The 14,488-nt window shown below is 36.2% G+C and overlaps 1 protein-coding gene across 1 annotated transcript in view; it reads left to right on the plus strand.

The window, feature by feature from the left end:
- LOC132700811 (calcium-activated potassium channel slowpoke) overlaps positions 1-14,488 on the plus strand; it is a 44,677-nt gene that overhangs the window by 21,890 nt on the left and 8,299 nt on the right. The window contains exons 11-22 of the mRNA XM_060668359.1: positions 971-1,123; positions 1,408-1,563; positions 4,854-4,966; positions 6,285-6,440; positions 6,495-6,571; positions 8,636-8,707; positions 9,919-9,969; positions 10,531-10,593; positions 11,003-11,032; positions 11,849-11,984; positions 12,451-12,516; positions 14,069-14,243. Coding sequence (XP_060524342.1) covers positions 971-1,123; positions 1,408-1,563; positions 4,854-4,966; positions 6,285-6,440; positions 6,495-6,571; positions 8,636-8,707; positions 9,919-9,969; positions 10,531-10,593; positions 11,003-11,032; positions 11,849-11,984; positions 12,451-12,516; positions 14,069-14,243 — 1,248 coding nt within the window. The remainder of the gene's footprint in view (positions 1-970; positions 1,124-1,407; positions 1,564-4,853; positions 4,967-6,284; positions 6,441-6,494; positions 6,572-8,635; positions 8,708-9,918; positions 9,970-10,530; positions 10,594-11,002; positions 11,033-11,848; positions 11,985-12,450; positions 12,517-14,068; positions 14,244-14,488) is intronic.

The raw sequence follows: 14,488 nt of genomic DNA on the forward strand, positions 1-14,488 counted from the left end.
ATAATTTTGGAGACTCTAGTTGAGGAACAAGCCTACTTTCGTACTATAGTTTACTATTTTCGCACTATAACATATATTTCTTCGCCAAAAATAAGGTAGGTCTTATCTATTGCGATATATCTATCGTGTTATGGAATTATTGCCTGCCAAAAATACTCGCGATACCGTTTGCACCTTAATTTTCAAGCAAAATGGCTCCAAATATGATAATTTTGCTCCAGATATTCTTATTTATCCAAATTAATATATAATATTCATTTCGGCAGGATAAGGTTACAAAAACATGCGGCATTTGTAAATATGTGCGCAAATGTTATGATTAAAACAAAAGGTAGTGAGTTGAAAGTATTTTTTTCGAAAAACGCACATCATACATTAGATCATACAATCATAGACACAAGTAACTAGTTGATTGGTCATAAAGGAGTTAGATGAGTAGAATATGGCATAGAAATTAAAGAAAAAAAACCTTAAAAGGCAAATAAATACAAATATATCTACCAAAATCGGTAACAAACCCGTAATGCTAAACACCACGGTGAAGCCTTGGTCATGGTGGGTAAGTTGTTTTTTAACGATGGCGATCTATCTTTAGTCCCCTTATATTGGTCGATAAAATTTAACGGAGCTTGCATGCGTTTAGTTCAGAAATTTCTTTGGCACCGATTATAATAGTTTTTTACGAACGTCACGACGTGAGTTTTGGATTCCTAGCTTAGAGGAATGTTAGTGATTTCGCATGCATTTCCATTAATTTATGAGACTTAGGTTCGCAACTGAAGTTTAGTTCATTTTTCATTCGCCAAATCATTTACACCGAGCCTTCTGAAGCCTTGTCGAATAACAAAATCAAATTTTAACTGCCACGATTGCACAATCGGCTAGCGGGATTTCCGGATTTTGTTCTCGTGACGTTAAAATTCGATCCGTCCTTAAGCCGGGTGTCGAATATAACCTCGGGTTGTTTTAGGTGCACGAAGCTGACGCCTGTCTGGTTTTGGCGAACAAATACTGCCAGGACCCGGACGCAGAAGACGCGGCCAACATCATGAGAGTGATTTCCATCAAGAACTACAGTGATGACATTAGAGTCATCATACAGCTCATGCAGTATCACAACAAGGTATAGTAGGCTAAAAAGAAGATAAATCTTCTAGTAAAATAACCACACAAATTGCAATATCGAAATCTTACTGTAAAATACGACTTTTAGGGATTTATTCCTTTCTTATAGTCTTCCTTCTTTGGATTTGGTAGACTCGGAAATTGTTTTACTATAATTTTGCGCATTATTGATCATATCATCACAAAACGTTTTGCTACAATCATTTAGTAAAACAATTTTGCCGATACGTATAAGCGGCGCAGTCGTGCCGGATGACCAAGCGTCGGTTCTGTCTCCCGCAGGCGTATCTACTTAACATTCCATCGTGGGACTGGAAGCAGGGCGACGACGTCATATGTTTGGCCGAGCTCAAGTTGGGATTTATAGCCCAGTCCTGCCTGGCGCCCGGTTTTTCGACCATGATGGCCAACTTGTTCGCCATGCGATCCTTCAAAACCGTAAGGGGGTTTATTTCGTTCCGATCGCGCAAAATCGAAGAATTTTTTGCGTTTTGGTCAAGAACATTGTTGATTGCTGATGATTGATTAATTGAATTGTATATAGAGTAAGTCCGCGAGATTGGCCCACACTAGAAGTAATTTAGCTTGTGCTGCCATCCGTCTATAAGCGACGAAACTAAGAGTTTGATTAGTTAGGAATCTTATTATTTGTTGCGGGGGATGGGAGATGCAAAACAGGGATATTCCTGCTACTGTCCACCTGTTTTTAAGTAGCATTCAAACCTTAAACAGTCAAAAAATCAGCATAAAAATATATTTCTCATAAAATGACAAATATTTTGCCACACAGGGTACATATTTTTAAACATCGTAACATTATCTTTTTTATCACACTGCAACTGTTCTTTTTCCAATGTTTTTCTCTTCTATGACGTTCTCTGTTCTTTTTCGTTCTTTCTTGCTTTGGGTCGTCTATCCCAAAAATTTGGGACCGATAAAACCATTAAATAAAGACAAGGAAAATTACGACTAAACGCGATTATTATTATTACTTGCTCAAAATTGCACAAAAGTCTAAGGGAAATTAAGAACGTAAGTACATAAAAAGAAAAATATTTTTAATATATTAATTATAAATACTTGGTAGAGTTCTCCTAACGATATACCCCGTTTACAACCTTTTATGGTTTTGACTTCGAAATGAGTTTCGAAACCCGCCTGATGTAAATCGGACTGGTATATTTTAAGAGTAAGGAAATTTTCTTTACTGTTATATTAATTCATATTAGTGTGCTTTTTGTAAATCTTCCTAAAACAGTCTCTACTTGGGGTAGCTCGATTTCAAGTTGAATTTCCCCATTAGATAGGTTGATTTCCTATATTAAAAACACATTAGAAAGCTTAAACTGATTTCAAATATAAGGGTTTATCATAATCTAAAATATTTTCCTAGGACAGCAGTGCAAATTTTATATAGATACTTAATTTATAATGGAGTATTTTCTTAGACTTGGAAGCTTTGAAGTTATTTCTGTTCCGTCTTGTGTTTGTAAGTAGTAATTACCGACTAACTTACTGTGTCATGTGTGCCATTTTATATTAATAATTAACATTTTAAGTAGGAATAGATTTTTCACTAATTGACTAATAATAATCGAGGAATCTCACCGATTAAACCATACATAAATCCGTCAGTTTTCAGCATTTGTATGCACGAAGTACCGAAGTACGTACGGAATTGTGGAATTATTGAGAGTTACAAAGTTACAAAAAGTGGTATATCGTTAAGAGAACTCTATCTAACATCTACCCTTAGGTATTACCAATTTATATCATTTTATATGGTAGTTCTGTATCGTTCCTCTTTACACAAAAATGAATTATAATGGTTTAACAATATGATTGGATGTATAAGAATTTTCTACAATAATTTCAAGGTTTACCAAATTTGCTCTAGGTAACTCCCCGTTTTAATGCTGCCATCAGGTCAAAACCATTTGGGCCATCTCCCGGAATTACCTTTAATTTAATTGCAAACAATTTTTCGACCGTCGCTTTCTTTTTTGGTGGTAGCGATTTGTTTGGTCACTTATCCATTGTCGGATATTGACATTTTCGTGTGTAATCAACAGCAGAATTTCGTCGTGAATCGGTAGGGTAAAAATGTACGGGGTAAACCAAACAGGGGGAATTTTTACCCTGCCGTTGAACACGGTGCCTTTGTACAGTGCAATTAGGGAACAGATATTTCGAATGGTTCTAGTCGCCAGGAATGCAGGTGTGGACCAACGATTATTTACGCGGTACCGGCATGGAAATGTACACTGAAACACTGAGCTCGTCGTTTATTGGCATTCCGTTTGCCCACGCGGCCGAGTAAGTCTAACCAAAAGCGACTCTCTGAACGAACTATGACTATATATATATATATATATATATATATATATATATATATATATATATATATATATATATATATATATATATATATATATATATATATATATATATATATATATATATATATATATATATATATATATAGAATTTTGCACCCGATCATACTCTGTACAAGTTCCCCATCATTTCGAACAACTTCTTATTTTCTTGTCATTTTACTGTCTATTAGAAGCCCGCGTATTACAGTTTACTTTACGTTTTACTCCTAACATTAATATTTTTTTCAAACAACAATTTTTTTGCTTTTCTCCGATAAAAGCTTATGCATTAATGAACGTAGAATTTTGGAACGGTATATTTCTCGAATTAATTTTTATAGTTATACTATGCTTAATGAAGAAAACGAATTACCAAGTTTTTAATTGAAATCAAATTTTCCATAAACATTTACATAGTAAACTCTTCTATAGTACATTTTCAAAAAACTGTCTGAACTTCAAACAAGAATCAAAATTTTTTTTAAAAAGTCAATACAAAAATATATAAATTTTTGCAAATCACAATTAGTGATTAAACTAATTTAACCTCGATTTTTTACACAGAACATCCTGTAACTAACTACTTTATCGTTTTTAGCGATCGCCCTTCTACCACTTTTGTTAAGATTTCCATATACCTATAGAAGCAAGTTTTTCCAGCATATTTTTTGAAATTTTTTCTACTTTTCTCCCAATAATTAGGCGCCGTAAAATTCAAAAACAATTGGAATTATCATTTAAGAAAACATGTTTTTGTATTGCCACGCTTTTGCCGAACACCCTGCGTTACTGAAAACATATTCAAAATGTATGTGTTTCGATTTTATGCAACACATATAACGAAAATAAAAATAGACAAATTTTTACTTTTACTTTTTTACTAAACCCCAAATAGAGAGCCACAAAAGTCTATAGTTATTATAAAATTCTTTTTATTGTTTTTAACTTGTCGTTATAATTTATCACGTTACAATAGTTTCACTATCACCATGTAAGTAAACTGTAATATATTATGTACTTCTTAATACTCCGTAAGACTGGCATTTAATCCGGCTATCGTGTTGTGTAGAACTTCAACTGTAAATAAATCAGTCAAATCGGAAGAATACGGCGACGTCTATATAAGATCGGCATCACGCAGCGAACACCATTTTTTTTTACTTTTTCCAAGCTGAAAGATGTTCAGTACCATCCGATCGTTATGATTATTTTCGGCAAGCTTTTGTGTATTATCTGCTGTTGATGTTTGTTGGTTTCGTCTATTTGTTTATTTATTTATTTATTTAACGGGAGAACCGTTTGTGTTCATTTTATTGAGAGGGGGGGCGACACACTCTCCTCGTGTTTCAGTCTCCCGATACACAAGTATGGCAGAACGATTATCTACAAGGGACTGGGTGCGAGATGTACACTGAGACTTTGTCCCCCTCGTTCACGGGCATGTCTTTCCCCCAGGCCAGCGAGTAAGAGCTCCAGTAGACTTTATAACACGCAACTGGTTATAACCTACTAATGTTGTGTATTATAAACGACTAAACTCGGTGTAGTTTGAAAATTAGATATATACCCGGCCTACATACTCATAGATTAGATGATTTTGTGTTTTTGGTGGTTCCTTTTTTTTGGATTGACCTTTTAGGGGGACGAAGCGAATTGTTCGGGCGTTTTTGCGCGACCCAAAAATGATACCGTGCCAAAAAAAATTGGCGTTATATTTTTTTGTATTGTCACCCCGCTTGCTCTGCTTTTATAAATACACTTTCTGGTCGCTGGTGTTGCTTTGCATGCTTGGTGGTTTCGTCTAAGTTTACGTATGACTTCATGATTTACAAAACTTACTTTGTTTATTTATATTAAAACGATATTCACTTACATACGATTGTTTATGATTGGTGTTTGAGTTTGACTTACAGTCTTTACCTATAGTGAAATAATGCACAATAACACATTTATCTATTGATTTAAATAAACTGTATTTACTTACAATAAAATAATGTACACATAGTTTTTTATGAAAAATGTTGGTAATAACTTACAGAACCTAAACTCTTTACTTACAGTAAAATAATACACAATAGCCCATCACTGTGTTTATTTACAATAAAATTAACTTACACAACTTAAAGTCTTTCCTTGCTGTTAAATAATGCACAACAGAATATCATTTCTTATTTATAATATGCAAATAGTCATAGTTGACTTACAGAACTTCAATTCTTTGCTTACAGTAAAATAAAATACAATGCAGCTCAGTTTTTTATTAATCTCATTCTCTATTTACTGAAATTAATATGCTTATTTAGATGAACATAGTGTACAAATAAACAGCCTCTTTTATGACTAGTATTTGAAATTGATGAATAAAACTTACTATATCTATTTACACTAAAAAAACTACAATTGTACACCATTTTTTATTACCAGTGTTGGACACTGATGTAGACAACTTACATGCAGTGTTAATTATAAAACTAGTACTTTTTTATAAATAGTTGATCATGTTTGATAGTCGGTAGTTAGTAAGTTTTAATTTAAGTAGTCAATCAAAATTTGGAACAGGTTACAAAAAAAACCTTTTGATACAGTTTTTTACCAATTTATTTTAAAAACATTTTTATAGGCAAGAGCTTTAGCTATCTCTAAACGCACTATGTGTTTTTTAAAACCTCCTAGAAACGCTAACGCGTCGATTCTGAACAAAACTAGATGGAGTATAGTATAGTTGCATCCAAAGTATTTTTCTGACCCCCATCGGATAAACTGACGGTCTGCCGTTTTCAGATTGTGTTTCACCAAACTAAAGCTCCTTCTGTTGGCCATAGAGGTCAAGGGGGTGGAGGGGGCGGATACGAAAATCTCGATAAACCCCCGCGGTGCTAAAATAGTCGCAAACACCCAAGGGTTTTTTATCGCCCAATCTGCCGATGAAGTTAAGAGGTAAATTAGGAGATTTACAAGCGCCATCTACTTTTCTTTGATCCATTATTTTAGGGCGTGGTTCTACTGTAAGGCCTGCCACGACGACATCAAGGACGAAACGTTGATCAAGAAGTGCAAGTGTAAAAATTGTGAGTTATACAGATTTTTTTCAAACACGCGTCTTAATTATTGTAAACATATCAGGTTTATTCTCTAGCCAGATTTAATCGTTCTACTTACACACATATCTACACTCACACACATACGTAACACGTTGTTTCCATTTTCTCTTTGAAGTTTCGGAAATTTTATAGAAGTGCCTGTGAAGGGGCACAAAATAAACTCTACTGACGGGATTCTTTTACATCTCCGTGCGAAGTTATTTTATCCAAAAATTTTAAATGCAAATATTGTTTGTATGGATAGTTATTATTATACAGGGTACCTCATAGCACTCAGATTCCGTACTTTAAATGGAACACTTCGTGTTTACTAAGCCTCATAATTACTAACTATCTACTAACCAATTACATCGTTTTTACAATTGTAAAATTTATTTTTTTCAAATTTTGTTATGTGGAATGACGCACAATCTAATTCTACATCGACTATATGCCTTTTGCTATTAAAAATCAATGAAATACCCTGTATAATGGCAAAAATTTTTATCCTGTGCAGCACATTTAAATAAAAAACCTTTTGTATTTGAAATTTTTTCTATAAAATAAACTACTATGGCCTGTATACATGCTTCCGTTATTCCTTTATTTTTCCTTGGGTATTCATGCCTGGAAAAACTAAGACCTCTTAATAACCATAAAAACACTCTATTATTCTATTACGACCACGATGCGGGTCCTTAAGTAGTTGTAATACTTAACTTCGCCATCATTTCGTCCACCGGGCAATTTCACATGTCAAGTTCAGCTTAACCAAAGAAATTGTTGTTCGACCCTTTACAGGCACGTCACCGATTGCGTTAGTGAAATTTACTTGTCATTGTTTTCGGTTCCGTTAACGGAATTATGTTTCTGAGTAACACTTATGGTGACTTTTAGTGGCCACCCAACAACGAAACTGGTCCTACGATTTAGGTAATTTATGATCTATACAGCGACTCTAGATCTGTCTAAATTTTGCCTGCGAATATCGTTTTTATCCCTATTATAATGTTGACGATTTTTTTTTGTTTTTACTTTTTACACAGGCGCCCAGAAAAATGCAACCGGTACGTCGTGTATTTGCATCTTTCGGGGCGTCGCGGAGACATTTTGTAATTTAGTGCAACTTCCATCCCGCCCCGCCCCCACTTTCTCAAATGCCGAAATTTAAATTTTGCCACATTGAAGACCGGCTGTATAAAGTTTGTATCGTGCTTTTGTTTACGTCATCGCGACCTGGTTTCTTTTGAACTCCTAATCTTTCTCTCAAGGCTTTCAGTAGATTTAACGAAACTAACGTTACCCAGTTTATATCTATTCTTACGATAGATTTTTCATCTTTTTTTTTTGCACCAACCGATCTCCGTGACGGCAGATCGTTTTTCTTTTAACGAATTTCTTTCGGAGATTTTTGAAAGGCTGACGATTTCGCTGGAAATGCCTGCGTACCGGAATGTACATTATATTTATACACATTCTGTACCCTTTTGCACATCTTATGCATGGCTAGGAATAAATTGCCCGAATTCCCGCCCCACCTAAAAAAAAATTTTTTTTTGAAACGTGATTTCCTTGAGAAACTGGGTCCCGAGAATACTCCACCAGTATTTTTTCGTCCTTGTGAATAATATTTAACCGTTGCTCACATATCAAAGACGTTGAACCACGGGAAAGATCCAAATATTATTTATATTAACAAAAGAATAACAAAAACGTTTTAAGAACATAACAATACAAGACTTCGAGAAATTGGAAATGTAAATAATTTCAAATCACGTTCAGAAAACAACTTTTGCTTATTACTACGTTGGCTTATTTCAAGAACATGGAAGTAAGATATCAAAGTATTTGGACTACTACTGACAATGCATAGAAGATACAACTAGGTATACATTTTTTTCAAGTGGTTTAGCGACTCTGATAAAACAACCATCCCCCCCTTCGTCCGTTAACTTGTGTGTAATTTTCAGTACTTCAATATTTTTTTGTGTGTTCTTCCACAGCGAAGATCGGCATCTTTGTTTTTTGGTTTTTTTGATTTTTTTCTTGCAGATGTCGGAATGATCATGATGCAAACGGGTATGGTCAAACACGGCCTTAACTCTTACCAAAGAATTATCGATGGTAGGCCACCCTTTAAATGCCACGCTTCGTGCTTCTCGATCGATGTCGTTCGAACTTTTTTTTTCGTTTGGTTTAGGCGTATTTTTTTCAAATTAACGACTAACAGCCGCGGTATATACGAACGAATGCATTTTTTTCTTTGAGGTAAATCTATACTAAACGCACACTTTACTAATGGTCGCCGGAAACTTTCCATTTCGAGCCCAAACAAAATCTCTAAAGTAAAGTTTCCCTTTGTTGACCAACCGCTAAACCTAAATAACGATGACATTGCATTAAAAACAAAGCATACCTTTAGAAAAAAGTTTTAGTGATAGCCAGCGTCAACAAAGTCGACTAGAGGAACATTAAGATTTTTATTAAAAACGATTTTGTGGTTCTATCTTGAAAAAAAAATAATTGCATAACCGAATAAATCACTCAAAGAATAACCTCCAGTATTTTGAACTTTTATTTGAAAAACACCTTGTATATGTGTTTCGTATATTTATATCAATTTTTATTCCAACTGGATGTTTCGAAATATTTTTCCTGTGGATGGAACGTTTCCGTTAGACGACCACGCAACAGATTTCTCTAATACCACTTTTACCACATTATACATAACAATATGACCTAACGAAAGTCGTTTCGTGAAAATGTGTCGGCATTCGTGAGATAACGTCGTTGAACGAAAATATACAAAAACTGAAAAGTGCACTCTGCTACAGTGACATGCTTAGCCAGACGTTAGACGTTACGGATTATTGTTAGCTAGTCATAACCACGCTTTGCAGATGGCAATGCAGAAACGTTCGATTGTGTATTTTGGCGACGGTGTGCTATATGGTTGTACCAGCATCGGGTATCGAGCTAGATCGGATCAGTATAACCATTTTTGAAGCGTCTTAACGCGCTAATTGAGCTACATAAATTTTGATTTGCCCATCTGTATTATCGCCAGAGATTTTAGAAAATTCGATGAGATATCGCGTGACAGATAATAAAGATCAGTGTTGTACTTGGTGTGTTTGAAGCGGTGGTCTCAACAAGTCAGATTAAAAATGAGACTTAAGCTTGGTACACCTTGTGCACCTTGTTTGCTATAAACGGGATGGTTCCGTATCCTTATTTTCTGTCGCTAAAACATACTGTAATGTTGTGACCAATTTCCCGCAAATAAAGTGGATTATCTACATTAAAAAATAATACTTTTGATTCGTTATACGCAGTATCGACGTTCAGGAAAGGGGTCAGGGCCATACAATTGGTAGGCCGTTCAAGTACGTATGACGACTTTATTTGTTTCTGTGTCACAACACACATTTACGACGTCACACGTCTATTTTCGAAAACGAGATCTTCTTCGATCGGGAAAAGAGCCGCTATCAAATTTCGTCCGGTAACGCGGCAAATAAAAAAATGTCGACGTCACGATATAGTTCGCGTTAAGTTTTACCTTCCGGTGTCCGTACTTTCGTCCACTTTTTCTGTGTACTTTGTTTGGATGTTAGAGCATGTCCACACCAAATATTTCGTATGTTGCATGACCACGTTTATTGATATACTGCAATTTTTGCATGAATGTATTTTCCTAGACGTTAAAATTTATGCGGAGTAACAGTATTAACGGTCAACCAATCGCAGTAAATGAAGTGGGCCTTACCCACTTTGCGGCGATCGGTTGACCCGCTGCTATAAATGAGCAATATATGATGAAGAAAAAACTGTCGATGTTGTGTAAATGTAAAAGCGTTTAGTATACCGAAAGATCGTAGTTTAGATGAAATAGAAGTTAGGTTCCCGATTAATAGTTGAATGCGAGATTGGTTTATGGTTTACAGATGACCATCATCCTCCTCCTACTTTCACACCACCAGAGTTGCCCAAGAAGGTTCATGTTCGAGGTATTTTGTTCTCAATTCTTCTTAAGTCACATCACGTTCGCTTCCGTATTATCCAAGAGCACCCCTTTATAGTGCCTTGTTTACGTTTTGTTTTTGTCATTTTTCGCGGTTTATCGCTATAGCAAACGAATCCGCGATCATCCATCCGTTTACGTTACTTTGCCAGTTGTTTTTCGTTTGGTCATCGAAATCCGACCGATTCTTGAGAAACTCTGACCTTAGCGATATCCATCATCCTTATTTTAGTTTTATATAGCGATCTTAGATCATCGCGGGCTACGCCGTATAGTTACATGTAGCTTGCTAGTCTCGATTACTATATAGGTTCGGGTTAGCCGCGCTGAGGTAGAGATTATTCGCCTGTATCGGCAGTGAAATGCCGCCTAATTGGTTTTGTTTCTGATTTCAGGTGACTTGAATCGCCATGACAATTTTATTTGTAAGTCTCACACATTCGCGCACATACCAATGTATATAATTTCGATGTGTTTGTTCTTATCCCCCGCACGCATGCATTCTATGTACAAAAGGGTATATCAAACTGGCGACGCGTATAATACAGCACTGTAATATGAAGGGTCCGATCGATGAGGGTCCATTTCTATTTTCATAATCGACATTTCAGCGACATCTGTTAGCTTATGGGTAACCGTTGTAGGAACATACATAGGTTTTTGAGTTTGATAACTTTCATTCCGACGTCTGGTTGAATGAGTTTAGTAATATTATTTAGGGTTCTTTCTAAACTGAATACCCGAGTGAGTTCGAGTGTCATACGCGATAAATTTTGATATGATTGAGACAATTTGTTTTGTCGCTTCAACCTAAAAATGTTAAAAATGATGATTGGAACGTTTTTTGTGTCTGCCCTTCATATATATGTATTATACGAAAAACAAATCAAGACGTATAGCTATTCATTTTTTAAGAACCGCATAGAAGTATACCTACTACAAAAAAGTATTTCACTTATACAAAATATATCTGCAACCAAGGGTTCAAGTATCAAGGGGTTCGCCAAACTTTCGCGCTCATTCTCGATCATTGTAGTTGCCATATAGCTGCACAAAGATACTTCTGCGATCTGCAATCGCGATATTCGATTATCACCAGCTTTTATACGCTAATACTTGTGGGCGTGGCTTGCTTGATCCGATTTATGACGTCGAAAAAAGCGCTTCTAAACTACTTCAGATTGTCCTTGACCTCGATGGGACGAATATTCGGATTGACTCTAACGGCGCGTGTTTTGCAGTAGCCCAAAGGAACCACAGGAACAGCACACTCCCGTCGATGAACATGGTCAATTCAACGAAGCAAGTGAACAAGGTGAAACCTAACATCACGCGGAACGCTGTGGATAACGTTGGGTCACCGAATTACAACTCCAGGTACGTTTCATTTGACGTCACATTTTTCGAAATCATTAAACACGAGGTTGCAGCTTTGACGAATAAACACAGTGTGTAAAAAAAAAATTATGGCCAACACACGATAAAGTCAGTAAGTTAAAAGCTGATTAGTTACATAACCGACATAATACAAAATATTCTTAATTTTCGCTATTCATTGAAACCTTGGATCAGCTGCTAATGTGAGATCGCGTTTTTTTTTTAAATACGTAAACTAAGCAAAATCGAAAATGAAAAAATACGTAACATAACAACAAAGCACCTAATTTGTTCCCTTGTCGAGCACTACGTTTTAATTAATTAATCGACACCTTCCAAAGGGTAAAGAAATTTAAAATTTCTCAAACCCGCCTTGCCGTCGTGTTTGTTTTTCTACACGGTATAGATATTATAAAACGTATGTTATGTGGCGTTCTATCAGCAGTGTGCTATATATATGTTCCAGACCGCCGGAGCAAGAAACTACGAATTATGCCGGCTATCACCTGGCCTATGAAGTCAAAAAACTCATGTACGCTTTATATAGCTGTTTACTTTTACGCCTCCCCTCCATCTTGATGTTGCTCGACCAAATCACGTTGTTATAATAGATGACACGCGCACGCGTCAGCGAATGCGATCGGCTTTAATAAACGGGAAACGCCCACGCGCGATGGCACTGGTCGGTTCGCCCTTTCGCATTTGTCAGTTAAACGATTGAGCACTCGCTAACGTAAATATTGTTGACGGTAGTCGCATGAGTCTTTATATTGTTCCGTTCTTGAATGGTCTGCGTAACACACTCCTCTACAGCTAATACTTAACACCAGGACACTTTGTATTTACCCCCACACTTCACTGGGCGGCGTGTTTCTAAAACTTGCGGCGCGAATATATAAATAACAAAACCAAAAGAATTCAACAACTTCAAATTATAAACGAATTTCGAAAATCCAAAATAACTTGTTTCGATTGTTTGTTAAAATTCATTTCCTTTACTTTTTTAAGGAATATTAAGGTTAATTAGACGATAATACGATTTTACATAAATTTCGCCCCATGTTTTAGAACCGGCCTTATGTATATTAAGTTGTTTACATCTTTAACGTTGCTTTGGAAACAGTCCTTCCAGTTCATCCGTCGTTTAAGTAGTAATAGTAAAGGCACTATCCTTGAATACCCAAATAGTTTCAGAGACCCCTATTTTCCGCAAGTTGAGGTACTGGGATGTAGATGAACTGGGCTGTAGTATTCTCGCTTATACACCCAAGGTATCAACCTGTTATGATTTTAATTTGTTCGACTTTTAAAAGACCATAAAATATATAGTATTTTAGGGTATTCTAAATATGTAAATATGTTGATCCAAAAATGTAACGATTCATTTGTTTCAAATATGTAAAATAATTTTGGAATTGGACAGTTTAACAGCGTAACACGAAAAAATGTGGCCTTTGAAAAGTGGTCAGATTAAAATGAAAGTAACACTTCATGTACCCCTTTTCTGCAGTGCTTTCGTTGCAAATTAATCAACCCGCTAGCTGCTGATAGATGACCCAAACTTTTGAATTTTTTCCGTATAGGTAAACCTCCCGACATCGCGTAAAATTTAGACGATCCGAACAATAAAAAAAAAACGAACATCACACGAATTCCAACTACACAGCATGTTTCACGTCATCGACCAAACGGCCGCGCTGCAATATACAATGACATGAAATTTGACAAAATCAAATATTCAGACACCATATTAAAATGGAAAGGAAACTGTTTATGAGGCATGATGCCTACAATTTTGCACGAAACTGGAAAAAAAATTAATTCGAGGAGTTTTTAAAGAATTTTAAGAACCTATCGATCCGTCAACAGGATCAAATAATATTTGAGTTTGTTTTCATGTCAGGATATATTTAAAAGTGAGAACGCTACCGATTGGTCGGCCCGTCATTTCGACGTAAGTGCATGCGATTCTTGCAAAAATCCAGATCGCTAGACGATTACGTAGACGGCGTGTAGAACGCGCTTGAACTGAACCAATCTGCGCATTACGTCGACACTCGCGAAACCTATCGGCTGCGTTTTAGGCCGACGAGCAGGAGTAGTGGGGGCACGAACCAAAACAACAACGGCGTCGCGCTGCCGGTGGGCCTGGCCGACGACCAGGCGAAAGATTTCGACTTTGAAAAGACTGAAATGAAATATGACAGCACGGGAATGTTCCATTGGAGTCCCGCGAAGAACCTCGAGGAGTGCATACTGGTAAGGCTAAGAAATACGTAAAATGAAAACTGCTTCACTCGAACTGACTGTGTTTAACCGTTACAGCCCTTAATATTTAAATGATCTCGTGTGGATTGAAAAGACGGAAAACTATGTTGTTTGGATGTTTCTTCTTGATCTGCCATATCCGTTTTTTACCGAATGTCAGCATATTAATTGATTGTCCGAGCCACTGTAGGTTTTCCAGCCAAGATATTCTTCTTGTTCCTGTTGGATGTTTCAGT

This window comes from Cylas formicarius, unplaced genomic scaffold (assembly GCF_029955315.1).
Source record: "Cylas formicarius isolate icCylForm1 unplaced genomic scaffold, icCylForm1.1 PGA_scaffold_4__25_contigs__length_36172078, whole genome shotgun sequence".
Classification (NCBI taxonomy): domain Eukaryota; kingdom Metazoa; phylum Arthropoda; class Insecta; order Coleoptera; family Brentidae; genus Cylas; species Cylas formicarius.